The sequence below is a fragment of the Chiroxiphia lanceolata genome, chromosome 3, assembly GCF_009829145.1.
Source record: "Chiroxiphia lanceolata isolate bChiLan1 chromosome 3, bChiLan1.pri, whole genome shotgun sequence".
Classification (NCBI taxonomy): Eukaryota; Metazoa; Chordata; class Aves; order Passeriformes; family Pipridae; genus Chiroxiphia; species Chiroxiphia lanceolata.
The window spans coordinates 54,787,849-54,804,447 of NC_045639.1; the positions used below are offsets into that span (position 1 = coordinate 54,787,849).

The 16,599-nt window shown below is 41.9% G+C and overlaps 1 protein-coding gene across 9 annotated transcripts in view; it reads left to right on the forward strand.

Annotated features, from left to right (window-relative positions):
- The window catches only part of TULP4 (TUB like protein 4), a 157,763-nt gene extending 141,463 nt beyond the window's left edge, over window positions 1-16,300 (forward strand). For all 9 annotated transcript variants that reach the window (XM_032682487.1, XM_032682484.1, XM_032682485.1 and 6 more), the window contains 3 exons: window positions 324-467; window positions 4,075-6,656; window positions 8,405-16,300. In XM_032682487.1, coding sequence (XP_032538378.1) covers window positions 324-467; window positions 4,075-6,656; window positions 8,405-8,521 — 2,843 coding nt within the window. In that variant the 3' untranslated portion in view covers window positions 8,522-16,300. The remainder of the gene's footprint in view (window positions 1-323; window positions 468-4,074; window positions 6,657-8,404) is intronic.
- Window positions 16,301-16,599: the final 299 nt, after the last annotated feature.

A 16,599-nucleotide genomic window follows, 5' to 3' on the forward strand; every position in this document is an offset into this window, starting at 1 on the left:
AGAAGTAGAATGGAAAAAGTATTTTCCTTCCATAAAAACAGATGTGAATAAAAGATGAAGTAATTCATTATTTCTATGTATTATTTAACTACAGAGATGCTGCTTCCATTTAAATGGAAATAGCTGAAAGTTATAATCTCTTTTATCCCATTTATGCAAAGTGTTACATAGTAATTTGACAAATAAGGGTTCACCCATGCACATGTATATAGTAAATAATAATATTCATAGCCCTTCTGTCTGCTTTGAACTGATTCTTTCTTAGGTTTAGATGCTCTTTATGTAACAGATTTTTTTTATTTCTTGTTATGCTCTTTCTCTAGTAATATATAAAACCAGTTTGCTGCATCTGCAGCCCAGGCAAATGACAATATATCTCCCAGAAGTGCGGAAGATTTCAATGGACTACATTAACATGCCTGTCTTTAATCCAAATGTTTTCAGCGAAGACGAAGATGATTTACCAGGTAAGGAAGAGCTGGAGGTCTGCCATGTTATGGGTTAAGCTAGATGAAGGACAGGTCATTTATGTTATGGTCCCCCGTGGTAAACACACAAATCAAAATCCCTTAGTCTGATGGGATCCTGTAAAACCAAATTAGAATAAGGCTAATATATATTATAGGCATTGTTTTCTGATACATGTGGAAAATATAATCCATGTAGAGCTGCTAAGTTTCAGGTTCACTGGAAAAGTAGTCATCTGCTGATTCATCTTAGTTTGTTAAGAATTCTCCATAAACTGAAGCCTTGCATTCTGCATCTTGACAGGACAGAATTGTAATGTGTTGGAAGCCCAAACAGTCCTGATGGCACCAAAGCACAGCCTGCTGATGAGCTTGGGTTGGGGGACAGGTTCCCATAGTTCCCAACCACCCTTTGAGAAGTGATAAATGCCCATTTGGACTTTTATTAATATTAAGAGGCTAAAATAGTGAAGTAGTTGATCAACAAGTGGGATCAGGAAGAACTTTTCATTTCACTGAGATGTAAAGTAGCAGAAGATTCAAGCGGTGTAGTTGATGTGATGTGGCAGGTAAAAGGACTGGAAGAATTCAGGACCTCCTCCAATCAAAAAAATCATCATGCTGGTAAAACTAAAAAATAATAGACAAGAAGATAAATTAATACATTTTCAGAATTTTCATGTCAGTGAGGAATTCCTTTTGCCAAATCACAGGTGTTTGGAACTACAGAAGTGGCCATCATGCCAGTACCCTTTGAGAAGGAAGGAGTGTGAGCACTGCAGAGCAATTAAAGTTGTCTTTACTGTGCTAGAGTCTATTGAAATAAATGGAAATGCTCCCATTCTTTCAGACCAGGGTTTCAGCTACTGAAAGCACCTAAACTTGTGTCTGACCCAAACATCAGAGTAGTCTTCTGGACTTCTAAAGAAATACTTGTATATTTAAAATTAAACCCATTTTTTCACAATTTGGGAGACTTGGCTTGCCTCATTTCTGTCAACATGATATTCACCTGTAGGTTCTGAAGAAATAATAGAGACATTGATGATTGTATATATTTTATTAATAGGAAGCACTCAACATTCTCTATTATGAAACGTGGTCCAAGCTGACAGAAAGTAATATAAAAACTAAATAGAAAAGAAAAAAATTAATATAAAGTTTTCACATGTTTTCCTGAAGATTGAATGGGATCTGCAATATAAATTCCTTTTATCTTATTGAAGAGATAAAATGGTAGTCAGAATTGCAGATACACCACATATAGAGAGAAAATTGTTAGAGAGTTTTGTTACAATTCTTTGAGAAGTCTAGTAAAAAAATCATACTACCCTGCCTTTCATAATAGCTTTCCTTTTTTGTCCACTTTTTCCTTTCTAGTTTCTTCTGAAAATTCATTTCTGACGTAGCAAATGGTGGCTACTTAAATAATCAAAAGTATTTCTGGGGATATCTTTTCTTAAAGTCTACATATGAAGGAAAAAAGTGCCATGTACTAGTGGGAAAAATATTGCACTATACATAATGATTACATGGCAGATTAAAAAAAAACATAGTAGAAAGCTGCTTTTGGGCAGTGGAATGTTCATAGTGAGGTACCCTTGGGACATGTGTTTCTTAATGTAGTCAGTAAAGATTTGGAAAGACAAATGCACAGTGAATTGATTTAACTTACAAAGTATGCAAACAAATCAATTAAAAACCATTGGAGAAATGAAGGAAACATTGGATTTAAACACTTTGGAATATTAAGCAGCACCACAACAAATGAGATTTTGTTTGATAATGCACTTAATACCCATGACAGCAACATTCGTGATTGCTTAAGCCAACCTAACAATTAAACCTCAAGCTCTGGCAGCTAAATTGCTAAACTGCAATTTCAGGATGAAAGCACGGCCTGCCGGCCAAGCACAGAACCACACTGCCTTAGGGTCATTTAAGTTTAGCTGTCCATCTTCTTCTAAAGGAACAAGCAAAGCTACCATAAATATTTGCCAGCATAGCCACAGTCCTGTCTGTACACCTACCACATTCATCTCTGATGCTGATAAAAGCATAATGCTATTGAAAATGTATTATAGGGCATAGGTAGACGACTAGAATTTTAATTAGAATTTAATTAGGAACTGGGCAGCATCTGGAGGAGTCCTGACTAATGGATCTCCTGCCTGATCTGGTCTTGCAAATCTGAGGTCTCCACAGAATTTGGCACACTTAAAGGATCCTGGATATGACTTTAGGATCCTTTATCTCATCTGTTTTCCTTCCACAAACTTGCTGGTACACACCACTTATAATTTTCTGTGTGGCTTTTTACAGGAAGATTAATGAAAGATAAAGAACTTGCAATATTCTTGGGAGTTCTAATATAGTTTTTACTGCTTCCCCTCATTATTCTATTGTGTTCCTTCTTATCTTGACTTCTGCACCTGTACTTGGGTCCAGTGTCCTCATTTCCCTGCTTCAGCTTTTCAGTGGTAGTTCCTGTTGAAAACACTCTCACCACTTTTTGCAAAAGGATTGCAAACAATTGAGCATGCTCAATGCTTCTGCTTAAAATCATGGGAGTTGCTTCTTGCCACACTGCCCCTTTTTCGCCACCACCACATGTGGGACATTTTTCCTATGTGCGTTTGCGTTTGCTTCTTTTCACATTTCGGATTGCAGCATGCCCAAGCATTGATGCTGAAGTCACCCTGACTACAGTGCCCACTGTTGAATCTTTTTGGCTTCCCATCTATTTCCTCACATCTTCCCCTTACATTTCCCATCTGGCCTCCCACATATTTCCTCACATCTTTTCCTTACCGATCTTCTTTTAAAAACTTTTATAAGTTTTGTCCACATTTCATTCCATCATATTCCTTTCTTTCTCGGTTTCCGCTTCCTTGGTTTTGTATTATAGGTTGGTTTGTTACACACCAGACTCATGAGATTATAGTACTTCCCTTTTCCCAACTGTTGTCTGTATTCTCCAGTTTTCCTAAGCTCATTGAATCTAGGAACATTATACAAGATACTACACAGTGCCTGCAGTGCAGGTTTTCAACTTTTTTTCTTACCCTCCACTTCTTTTTTTTGTTTGCTTGTTTGTTTTTCTTAATTGTTTGTTGATGTATTTACTATAAAAAAACCTTCCTGAAAACTAATGAGTCCTGATTTAGCAAAACTTTTATTGATTTGAGTAGAAGTAGTTAAAACCAGATGAGTGAGTGGTAATTCAGACCGTTAAAGTCCATGGGGATCATAGTGTAGCCTGAAAGCAAGCTCTGAACTTTACCTCTGAAGCGTCACTCCCAAAAAAGTGGCTTTAAAGTTGATCAGCAGCTGTTACAAGTAGCTCTTGTGCAATGGGAGTCAGGGGAGATGGGCTGGCTTACATGTTCAAGCTGAGGTCTGATCCATTGGTTTTGGGAACCAATAGCACTCCATCCAGATACAGCAGAGTGCTTAAGCAAGTACACAAAGGTAATAATTAGTTTAAAAAGTCCCTTCATGACTGGGGCTGCCCCACAGCAAAGACCTTGCCATCCCATGAGAGGGATTCCTGGGATGGGGAGAGGAGGCCGAGACAGCGGGTGACACGCTTTGTTGTTCTTTGCAGTGCCCGGTGCCCCTGGCGCCCCCGCCAGCAGCCCGCCGTGCACCGTCAACATTCCCATCGCCCCCATCCACAGCTCCGCACAGGCCATGTCGCCTACACAGAGCATAGGCCTGGTCCAGTCGCTGCTGGCCAACCAGAACGTGCAGCTGGATGTGCTTTCAAACCCGCCAGCGGAAGCGGGGGGCGAGGGGACGGGATCCTTCCCGGGAGCGCCAGGCCGCTTTCCCGGCCCAGGGGCAGGGGCGCTGGCTGTGGGGGAGCTGGGCCGCCCGGCCCCGCCACCACCTCCACTGGCCCCGCCGCCCCCCGCCCCCCCTGCCATCGCCCTGGCTGAACTGCGGGACCACAGTGACCGGGAGCATGAGCCCCCACCCAAGGCCAAGGCCCCACGGCCAGGGCCACAGCTGGTAGAAGGGGACGCCGTCATCTTTGGGGCCACTCAGGAGCTGCAGCTGAACAAGATGAACCCGCCCCCACCCTACCCCGGCACCATCCCTGCCCCACCAACTCTACCACCCCCGCCTGGCCCCCCGCAGCCACCCCTTGATCTCTGCCTGAAAAAGGGGGAGTTCTCACTGTACCCAGCGGGGCACTACCAGACACCCCTGGGGTATGAGCGGATAACAACATTCGACAGCAGTGGAAACGTGGAAGAGGTGTGCCGGCCTCGCACCAGGATGCTCTGTGCCCAGAGCACCTACACCCTGCCGGGTCCCGGCAGCTCCGCCACCTTGCGCATCACAGCTGCTGAGAAGAAGATGCAGCAGCCCTGTGCCAGTGCCACCCTGAACAGGCTCACAGTCCCCCGTTACTCCATCCCAACCGGGGACCCGCCGCCCTACCCTGACATTGCCAGCCAGCTGTCCCAGGGCAGAAGCATGGCACAGAGGCTGGACAGCACTATCATTCATGCTACTCTGCGGAGGAACAGCAGAGAGGCAGCCCTGAAAATGGCTCAGCTGATGGATGGTCAGAGAGCCACCTTGCAACTTCCCCCAAAACCCAAGAGCAGCATTGTGACGGCACAGTACCAGCAGAGAGTACCCACCGCCTTGTACACCTGCAGCCAGTGCAGCAGTGGTGGCGCTGGCAGCAGCAATGCAAGTGCTGGTGGTGCAGGCAACATCCCTAGTGCCAGTGCTAGTAGCAGCACTTCCAGTATTGGTGGCGTGAGACCTGATCTGAGCACAGGGAGTGGCTCCCAGCACAGCTCTGTGATTGCTCACTCTGTCAGTACTTCGCCTCTGGCCTCCCAGTCCTCCTACAGCTTGCTGAGCCCACCTGACAATTCCCGTGACCGAGCAGATTATATCAACTCCGCCTTCACAGAGGATGAGGCCCTTTCTCAGCACTGCCCAGTGGAGAAATCAATACGGCATGCGCCTGTGTCCTTGACAGAGGCTACCCTTGCTGTAAAACGGCCACCACCATACCAGTGGGACCCTATGGTGAGTGAAGAGATATGGGTTCCTCAGGAAAGGACATCTCAGAGCTCAGTGCCCAATCCTCTAAAACCTGCTCCGCTCATCATTGGTCAAGCTCAACATCTGGATATGTCTCGAGTGCCGTTCGTTTCCCCCAAATCTCCAACCAGTCCCACTGCCACCTTCCAGACAAGTTACGGGGTTGGAGTACCTTACCCAGGAAGCTACAGTGCCCCTCCCCTTCAGGGAATGCAGGCCCCCTGCTCCCCCAAAGAAGCTCTGGCCCCAACACAGTTTGCACAGCAGGAGCCCACAGTTGTCCTTCAGCCAGGTTATCCATCCAACCTCTCCTATTGCCCTTTGCCACCCATGTACCCGGGAAGTAGCACTTGCTCTAGTTTACAGCTGCCACCGATCGCCTTGCACCCATGGAGTTCCTATAGCGCCTGCCCACCCGTACAGAACCCCCCGGGCACCCTGCCCCCCAAGCCACTCCTCGTGGTGGAGAAGCCAGTGATGTCTCCCCCACCAGCAGAGCTGCAGGGCCACGTGGGCACAGAGGTGATGGTGGAGACGGCAGACACTTTCCAGGAGGTGCTCTCCTTGACAGAAAGCCCTGTTCCTCAAAGGACAGACAAATTTGGCAAGAAGAGCCGGAAACGCCTGGACAGTCGAGCTGAGGAAGGAAACATGCAGGCTATCACCGAGGGCAAGGTCAAAAAGGAGGCGAGGACACTGACTGACTTCAATTCACTAATATCCAGCCCTCGGCTGGGGAGGGAGAAGAAGAAGGTTAAGAGCCAGAAGGATCAGCTGAAGTCCAAGAAACTAAACAAGACGAATGAGTTTCAGGACAGTTCGGAGAGTGAGCCAGAGCTTTTTATCAGTGGAGATGAACTGATGAACCAGAGCCAGGGCAGCAAAAAGGGTTGGAAAACCAAAAGGAGTTTGAGAACAGCCAGTGAGCTGGATGAATTCAAGTGCCGGAAGGCCAGCGAGAAGGAGGATGGGAGACTGGGAAGCCAGGGCTTTGTGTACGTGATGGCCAACAAGCAGCCACTGTGGAATGAAGCAACGCAAGTCTACCAGCTGGACTTCGGAGGGCGGGTGACCCAGGAGTCGGCAAAAAACTTTCAGATTGAGCTGGAAGGACGACAGGTAGGAAGGGGTGGCGCACACGTGTTGGAATGGGGGCCAGAGTGTGGGAAAGCCATGCTAGGAATAAGCTCTGTCTCTCATGCTGCTGAGTGCCTCCTGCTTGATTTAGCTGCTCTGTGAGAAAAAGTTTTGCCATGTGGTTGATAAAAACCAGCTATCAAAGGTCTAGATTCAGCATGACGGGTGAAGTTCAATTGTAAAGTAAATATACAAAATATGTTCAGTCTTACTGCAGTCAGACATGGGAATAAGGGCCAACTTTAGTCTCACTGGCTTTCACTACTGAAAGTGTTGTAATAAACACAACAGATCTCTGCAACAGTAGCTGCATTTGCCATCAGTGATAGTTGTGGATGGCAGCTAGTTAGTGAACACTGCTCCCTTCTTGCCCTGCTCACAAAGGTTAGCCAGTCAGTAGATAGCTAAGGAAGAGACAATGGACAGTCAGTTTGGTTCTCTCCATGTCAAAATTTCCCCTTGTGGGTTACCAGGCCCCTGGGGCTGGTTCTTAATGCTAGAGGAGGGAGGCACTGACCTTCCACAGAACAAAGTGCTTATGGGCCACTTTTGAACCACCCATGGGTGGAAGGGTTGACAGGTAGTTCAAAAAATCAAAACATTTAACATGGCCCAAATGGGATGGTACTACTACTACACCAAACCCAGCCTATTAAGTGGTGCCAATCAGCAGGACACTGGACTGAGATTCAGGAGACTCATATTTAATTCCTTGTCCAGCTGTAAGTCACTTTTGGTTTATTAAAGAGATCAAGGTTCTCAATTTCCTCTGATTTAACTTGGGAGTTAGATGTCTTAAATATCCAACATGCGTGACCAGTGGTAGTCTTTTGGTTTTGCTTGTCTGTAACAAAAGCTCAAAGGCCGTGATCAGAACCATTTATACCACTTTCTTCTTCAGTTAAATGGCTGTGGATACATGCCCATGGGCAGCTGTGCGAAATCACCCAACCACAGGTTTTGTTGGTGGTGAGGGAACAGAGCCTGACTTGACTTGCACAGACAGTCTCCATTATAGCTCAAGGAGCTTCACTGTTGAGCAAATACGGTCTGGACTTCTGATGAAGTGAATGAAAAAGCAGTAATAATAGGCCAAACTTCAGGTATTCCCTGCAGAAGAACAATGAACAACCTGACTAGCCCTGCATTCAAGCAGCTCTCGCTACCCCTTTGCTAATTCTTTCAGTGTAATTATGTGCTAGTGAAGTTTAATGCAAAAGGAAACAGAACTGCAAAGAATGCACAGCTTACTGCCTATGAAGTGCTACACTGATAAAATTGGTTATTCCTCTTCCCTGGAAGTTCTTTTCTTTGAAAGCAGAATCTGTTTTCCTGATGGGTTGATGATAGGATTTTTACAAGAGAGAGAATGGTAATTTCCTGCAGGAAACATGATGCTGGTGTACCTCACATCTGCTGAAGTAATTGGTGACGATCTACTTACACCAAGGCCGTATGCAGTCTAACATATTTTAAAGTTCAATTTGCTCTATGGAGTCAAATATTGCAGTCAAATACTCTATACAGACATAGTACAGTGCTCTTACTCTTCTTCAGCACCAAACCCCATTCTGTGAGTAGCTCCATTCACATTACCTCAGTAGGTGAGGTGTTTGTACAAAGGACCAAAAAGATTTTGCTCTTATTCTTCTCTGATTCCTTTTCCATGGTTCACTTTTTTTGACGTTTTTCTTTTTTTCCTTCCCTTCTCCTCTTCCCCTGCTTCTCAGGTGATGCAGTTTGGAAGAATTGATGGCAATGCTTACATTTTGGACTTTCAGTATCCATTTTCTGCAGTACAAGCCTTTGCTGTTGCTCTGGCTAATGTGACTCAACGTCTCAAGTGAACAAGCAGAGACTGGAGAGAAGAAAATGTTAACCTTCTCATAAAGTCCAAACCGGAAAATGTCAGGGCAGCCTGCTTTAGGTGTGCAGAGATGCCTGGGAGTGAAGAAGACAGTAAAACTGGAAAAGTATTTTGGTGCCCGCCAGAAGGGCATTAACTCTAATCAGTCATGGGGTGGAGGGTGGGGGGCTGTTTTCTGTTTTGTTTGTTTGTTAGCTTGTTTCGTTTCCATTTTTTTTCTTTTTAAGCGTTGTGCTGGGTCTCAGAAAGAGCGAAGGGTTGAGAGCCATTCCATGTTACATGAAGAAGTGTGGCTTTTAGCTTGTGGTGGTTCTGCCATGTGTGCTACAGTAGCTGATGTAAGCTCATGGAGGGATTAAAACAGACTGCTCTTTTTGATAGGCTGCCTTATATCATGCTGTTCTTTTTAAAACAGGGAACATAGCTTTTTTCTGGTCCAGTTTGTACTCCTCCTCCTCTACTTCTAAAACGTCAATGATAGCAGCAAAAAAAATAGAAAAAAAGAAGCTATAATACTTGAACACATATGTTTCTTCTCTGAGATCTGCTAATAACTGAGCACCACAGGTTCCGAGGAGGCATATGTAGGTCAATGTTTAATTTATAAATAATGATGTATCATTCAGAAGAGAAAAAATTGTTGCCAGTGAGTGGTTGTCGTGGTTTAAGGATGGTATTCCCCGATTTTATTGTTCCCTCTGAAACATTCCAAACCCCTCGCCACTCACTCACTTCCCCCTCCCATGCGGCAGGCTGGAGAGGAGAATCGGAGGCACAAAAGGTAAAGATTAAGGGGTGAGATAGGAAAAATTTATTGGAAACAGCAATGAAATAAGAAAGCAAACAGTAATAGCAACAGTATTAATAACAGAATGTACAAGAGGCAAGCTATTCACACGTGATTGCTCACCACGTGGAAACCCCTCACAATACCCTACCATGGCACCATGCTACCTGACCTGGTAGGGACCCCTTCCCCGTTGGAAAATGGTATGAGGTGGTATAGGAGGTTATTCTGAGGTGGTATGGAATAACCTCCAGGGCCTAGCCATGCCCACTCCTGGCTACTGCAAAATTTAACCGTGTCCTGGCCTAAACCAGGAGAGGAGTTTAAAAACCCACTGTATCAAAGAAGTTGATGTCTGCTTGTTTTGTGTGCAGTTATTGGGGATAAACATCTCTCAGTAGGTGACAAAAGATAGAGGAGCAAATAAATTATGAGCACTGCTTTTGTATTCTCACTGGTCAGCAGTATTGTCTGATTTGACATGTAGTTGGGAGAGGTACAGTGTGATCAGATGTACCTCTGAGGCCATGCCTGTGCATGCTCCTCGTGTTTTAATGTGTTTACACCTTATAAACAAAGTCTTTCCAGTGTATGAGAAGGCCCAGTCTTAGCAATCAGTGTGAATCAAGTTCTACAACACTGTATCTGTGCTTGAATTAGGAAGGAGACAGAAGTGTAATAAGTCATTACAAGAAGCAGTTTCATCAGGAAAGCAAATTAATTACTGGAAACAACACCATGGCTGGCTGGAGAACAAATTAGTTGAAAGAGGAAGGAAAAATTGGACAAAATGATGCCTTTTATCACCTTGCTACTTGAGTAGCCTTTGTGGCTGTATTTTGAGAATATAATGTTCCAGATAAGAGTGGGAAGCCAAAGTTTACGTAGAGTGTTACAGAGGAAGGCTTATAACAGTAGCATGGCTGCAGCTCTTTGTGGTGGATGTGCAGACCTGTTGAGCATTTCAGAAGGGTTGCTTGCACGGAAGAGTTTCTGTGTTGTCCTTGTATTGTGCACATATTTATTTGCTTTCTCTCTTTCCTCCTTGTCAGCATTTTGCTATGGAATATGTTTTGATACGGAAGTAGTTCACCCAGTAATACACAAACCCCAAAACTGTTCATATAATTATTTGGGTGTTAGGTTACAAAACATCACTGCAGATTTTCTTCAGAAATTAATCTTTTGAAGTTAAAGGCACACTGGGAAAGATGTGCTAGTTGAGATGTCAGTGGATGCTTTGTCTTTCATCCATGGTTTAACTTCTTTACTTGAAAAAGTTGATATAACTTAAGATGAACAGGTGTGATTTCCTCTCTTTTTCTTGAATCCTAGTAGTAAGGCAGATGTGTGTTGCATTTGATTTGTTCTAAAGCAACATATCACATAATACCTTGCTGTAGTAGATATTAATAATATGCAGTGAGCTTCTAACTTCTGGTCTTCGGCTGCTAGAGCTGTACAGCACAGAGGAGCACTGCCAGTCAGAGAGGAGTTTCAGAGGGTTTCCAAGGGAGATGATAAAGCAGATGGGGTAATGCCCCATGGGTTAAGTCCAGGAAAAACCACCTTCGAGATGGGTTCATTGGAGAGGAAGCAGATGTAGGAAAGAAAGGAGCAGGGAAGTAGATGGTACCATGCTTGTATCCCAAAGCTCAGCAGCTTAGGCTTGTATATGGGAGTGGTCAGGCACAACATTCCCCTTGGCATCTTGTTTGCTTTAATTAATTAGGGGTTTTTTTCACTAATTGTCTGGACCTGTTTGTGTTATTTTTCACATGCATGATTTATTCAGCAGGTTAAGTGCCTGTATAATGAATGTGTAAGAGAGGAACCAAAATTGATTTGGTTCTGGTCCCTTAAAAATCAATGGAAATGTTTCACTTGGTTTTTTTTTATGTGGAGGAAACACTATTAAGCCCTATGTCTCTATTGAGTTATATACTGTAAAAGCAATAGGTTGAATTCTTAGTCCACTGATCCCAAAACACAAGGAGGAAAGTTGGCTGATGAGAATCCTCACTGCCCTAAGGTCTGTGCTAACCAGTCATACCCTAATTAGAATTTAACAGACACACACTGAACACCATACGAGGAGAAACATAGGAGGGCTGGCTGGCTTGCTTGCTGAGGGAAGAGCTATTTAGTCACATGTCAGAATGTTCAGCTGGAAGAAACATTGCCTGTAATTTTAAGCCAAAATTATTAGTACATGGAAACAACAGGAATGTTCTTTTCTTAAGAAAATCTAATCTAAATAGAAGGACTTCTGCATGCAGTTTCTTTAACATTCCAGGGAACAGTATTCCTTTTCACTTTGTTCATTGCCAAATTTTTTCTGATTGTCAGAAGTTTTGTGCTAATGGAGAACAAGAAATGAAAACCCATAAAACAAGTTAGGAGTTAGTTAGCTTCATTGGTCCAGGTCATGATTGCATCCTTCTGATGGCACTCACAAAGAGCTTTGGCATAGAAAGAGCCCTGGTTTCTGCCCCAGCAAAGCAGAAGGAATAATTATAAAAAATTAGGAAAATAAATGCTGTTTCCATCATTCTTTCCATTTACTCGTCAGGAAATTCTATAGGATAAGATAATCTTTTATCTTTTGGAAAATAATTTAAGAGAGTCCCTTTAATTGAGGATTATAATGCAAAGAGAATACCCAGTATTAGAGAGAGAAACTATTCTCAAATATATAGAATTTTAATGAAAGGAATGGGAAATACGTAAAAGTCTGAGTGTGCAACTGGATTCTAAATTATACACAGAACAAGTGAAAGTTGTTTTATTTTCCACTGAGATACAATATAGGAAACAAATTTAAGAACACCCCCCAAATAATCACTTAAATCCTTAAGATTGCTATCGCATTCAACCAAAAGATAGATGTTACATTTTCTATTTCATTAGTAAAACAGAGTTTTCCTGTAGATAACTAAATTCTTCTAGGAAGAATGTAGCAAAGTGTTCAGAAATACATAGTTCTTTTCTACATGCAGTAATTTCTGGTAGTAAAGGATATTTTTTCCAAAGCTTTTTTTTCCCAGTTGTGCAATAATTGTAACAGTCTAGGGGTTGTATTTTGTTTCTGTTGGGTTGGTTTTTTGTTTGTTTTAGTTTGAGTTTGATTTTTCTTTAGGGAGTTTTGAGTGGGTTTTTTAAAGATAATTTAATGTAGATTTCCTGCTAATGTCCAAAAGACAAATTATTTTTCTTGCGTAATGTAATAAGTGATATACGGATTATTTTATTACTATGTATCAGTAAGTTACACACATTTATATTTAAAGAGCATCTTTGTAAGTAATTGTTTGCTAGCAGGTATGTTTTGCTGCAAGAAATTAAAAATGCATATAGGAAGACCTGGTTTTGCTGCATAATATACAAAAATTTCATAATGCAGGCAGGCAAATAATTTTTTGGCAGCTAGATGCAGTGAGTTTGCTATGGAGAACTGCGTAGACTACGAAGAGTCTAGGTGACTTCTTTGGGACCTGCAGAAATCTGTTCTTTTTTGTTTCTAACTATATTTCAGTTGGGAGTGGTTTAAAAATAGAAGTCTTGGTTTGCTTTCCCTCTTCTTAGTACAGTGCTTTTTCCTGAGATATTAAATAAGGTGAGTTACGTGATAAAAGAGTGTATAATGATGTAGGCTCAGTTTGTAAGAAGTTTATTGCATAGTTCAGTAGGGTTTGGCAGTGGTGTAATTCAGTGCTATTTGGAGATACAAGCAAACGAGCTTGGAATAAGCTGAGGCACAAGTGTGTGGCAGTAAAAGCATTCTCCTCTGCTCAGACTAATAACACTCTTTTTTCAGCTGGGTTCAGCTGGTTCCAACACAGCCATAGTGCTTCTGACAGGTGAGCTAGTGCTGCACAGAGCTGATGGAGCTGAGCCCTGACATTGGCTGCAGCAGCTTTACCTCTTCAAGATGCTCCATAGGAGACCTATTGGAGCAGGTGTTCCTCCACTCACCCTTCTAGATCTGCTCCTAGAGCAGCATGAAGCTACTGTGGAGTTTGGCTGCAGCAGCTTTGGGCAGAGAAAGCCCTGATGCCAGTCTGTGGCCATGGTGGCCATTTGAAGTCAGAATCTGCTTTGATGGAGTTGCAAAGGGACGCAACTGAAAGCCCAATTCTTTCGAAAAAACAAAGCTGATATCCTCAAAATAGATCTCCTAACAGTCTAAAAATTTATCTTTAAAGTCTGGTATGAATTGCACTATGCATGGAGTGGCAAATTTTAGCTTGAAACAGTAAGAATAACACATTTCTGCAACATCCTAAGAAACTATGAGAAGGAGGGGGGTGAAAGAGGAAAAAATGAATTATCACATTAATAATTTTGCACTCAGTTCCAGAGGCAGCAGTAACATGTGCTGCGGGCTGCCTGAGTGTCAGTAAATCCTCACAGTTTCATCTCAGTTAGAAAATTTTCCTGTGGTGCAGCCACAAGTAAAACTGTGTTTTTATGAAGATGCATAAGGGTCCACAGGTGTCAGACAAGGATATCTGGCTTTGCTTGAGCCTAAACTTTACATAGGTCTAGGCTTTCCTTGGTATGTCTTTTTAGTGTCCTCTCAGAAATTCCAAACAGATTTTTGAGCTTGCCTGATGGTTGCCTCAGACAGTTTCAGTGCATTTGCTTTTTGCAGCCTGGCGTGTGTGATCCTGTGTTATCTTGGTGCCGTTACCTGTCAGAAACATTTTAATTCCTCATATGAAAAGAGCAGAAAGTGCAAAAACTGATTTGATGGAGAGAAAGGGAGAGAAGACAGAACAAATTTTCACTAGCTTTTAAGAACGTGTTTCCCAGAGCAACAGTCTGGAAATTGCACATTTCTGTAGGACCTGACTGACTCCAGACCACTAAATCTGACTTAGAGATTAGTAACAGATGAGACACTTGCATGGCATGCTGACAGGGGACCAGCTTCCAGCCTCACTACATGGTTACACCAAGATACATAAGAGAGCAGAATCCAATCCAAAATGTATTTACCCATTACTGTGTGATTATAAGGTAAAAATTACTTGTATGACCCATATATTCACTTAAGAAAATTCTAAAGCATTTTAGCCAACAGCTAAATGTTGGCAGTTCCATATAACCCCTTTGAGGAATGCTAGAAGTAAAACCCTGGCTACAGAGTAGTAGTTCAGATTTTTGATTCTTATTCCCATTTCTAGGATTCCATCACAGGACAGGAGAGCAAGCTGTTTATGTTATTTAGAGGCTGGCGTAATGGTTTTCCCATAAGAGAGCAAATCAGCTATACTGCTTACAAAAATGGAAAAATTCTAGTAGACGAAGTTTTCTTGTTTTCAAGTCCCTTCACCTTCAAGGCATAATCCTTCATTAGCAAATACCAGTGTAGAGTCCTGCTACCCTTAGGAGTAGTCTGCAGGTGGGCACCACAGGTCCTCTTTGCAGAATTGGTATTTACATACACCATTCTCAAAGGATTATTATTACTAGTTAATTATTACTAGTGAACAATGGGCTATGTGAATTATTTTGTCTTTGTATTTATCTGTGATTTAATTTTCTTCTTAAAAAATCCCACTGAAATGTTTTAAGATGAAAAGACTCCATTTTCCCTGTTGCCTGATATCTCTGAAGATGTATCAGGAGTTTGTTTGGGCAGTTTGATTGTTGCTGCATCTAGGAAATTTTTAAGACAAAAGCAATTAACCCTTCAACTTTTGATTTTGCAAATGAATCTGTAACAAGAAATTTGTGCTTTAAGGCAAATTGATTGATTGGGAGCACTATGCAAGTGCACAGGTTTGCTGACTGCAGGTTCAAAACAACATGATTTTGTGAGACAAAATTAAATACATGAAAACACCGAATATTTGCCTATCCAGAGTGTTCAATGAAACAATTAGATGGTATGATGCTAAAGCCTCCCGGTCTGTTCTTAATCCTTGCCCTTCAGTTTACAATTTGAAAATATGATCTGAATTCTGAATCCTGACAAATGTTGTTTGTTTTTGAAATGTTTATCTTACTGGCCAAGTAGATGGTTTAAGATAGGGATTAAGGTTAAAGTAATAAAGAGAAACATTTTTGAACAGTGTGCAGACACCTGAGTTTCAAGTATTTCACTGGAATAACACGGCTTGTAATTCCTATCTGTGTTGTTTCAAGCAAATTGTTCAGAAATTTTCTAGCTTTCCCTTTGTTTCTTTTGTTTGCTTGATACATGTGTTGCCTTAGGTTGCTTTTCACATCCATTTCACTATTTCTGCATTCACTGCTTCTTTTTCTGTTTGTGTGTTGCGTGTTTGCGGAAGGTTGTGTCTGTTCAAGATCTCGTTGTTTATTGTAGATAAAATATGTGGTGTTGTGGAATAGCATGAGGATGCATTTGATTGAAAAGGCACTGTAGTGTTTCCTGGAAAAGAAGGGGAGTTGCATTTGTTTATAAATGCATTATTTTGGTACTGTAACTTTGAACGTGAATTGGGATTTTTTTTTCTTTTTTTTTTTTTCTTTTTTTCTTTTTTTCTTTTTTTCTTTTTTCTTTTTTTTTCTTTTTTTTTTTAATTTGATGAGCAAAGAGTCATGAGAGTGCATGCATTCTTAACAAGCAAGCCCAGCATGTTTTTCTTAAGGCTTTTGAAAATTTGGTACACCATTTGTCTACTTTACTTACCCAGACAATTTTTTAATTCTATTTTTTTGAATCTCAAGTTTTGGGGTTTTTTTCTCCTCAATATACCATGGTATACTTGGTTTCCATTGTACTTAAAAACTACCCTGATCTGCCTTTTTGTGTCTTGTGTAATAGATTTTGCAGGAGGTGCCTAGAAAGTATTGTTGGTTTCCCTATAAAAATGTGGTTTGTCCAGATTCTTTACTGTCTACCTGATTGAGAGATGGACTGATTGCCCTATTTTTCCTTGATGATTTGGAGTTGTAAGAGTTGTCCAGCTGTTGCTTAATAAAATTTTGCAGACTAGAAAATTCCTGATTTGTTTTTGTTGCATTCTGCATCTTGCCAAGCACCTTAAATACTTCTAAAGCAGATGACAAATCTGTGCTGAAACAACCTGAATAATAATTAGCCAGATGTTGTTACGCTTTCTCTTTTCAATAACTGTGTCCCCAAATTCCACTGAACCTGATGCGTGTACCAGCCCACCATACTTTGTGTCATTCATATGGGAGGATAGATGGCAAGGATTTTGTGGTAATGAGGTTCTTATCTGCCTGGATATCAGCTGATTCTTATGATATTTCTCCTCTGCTTGCTTTCATTTTTA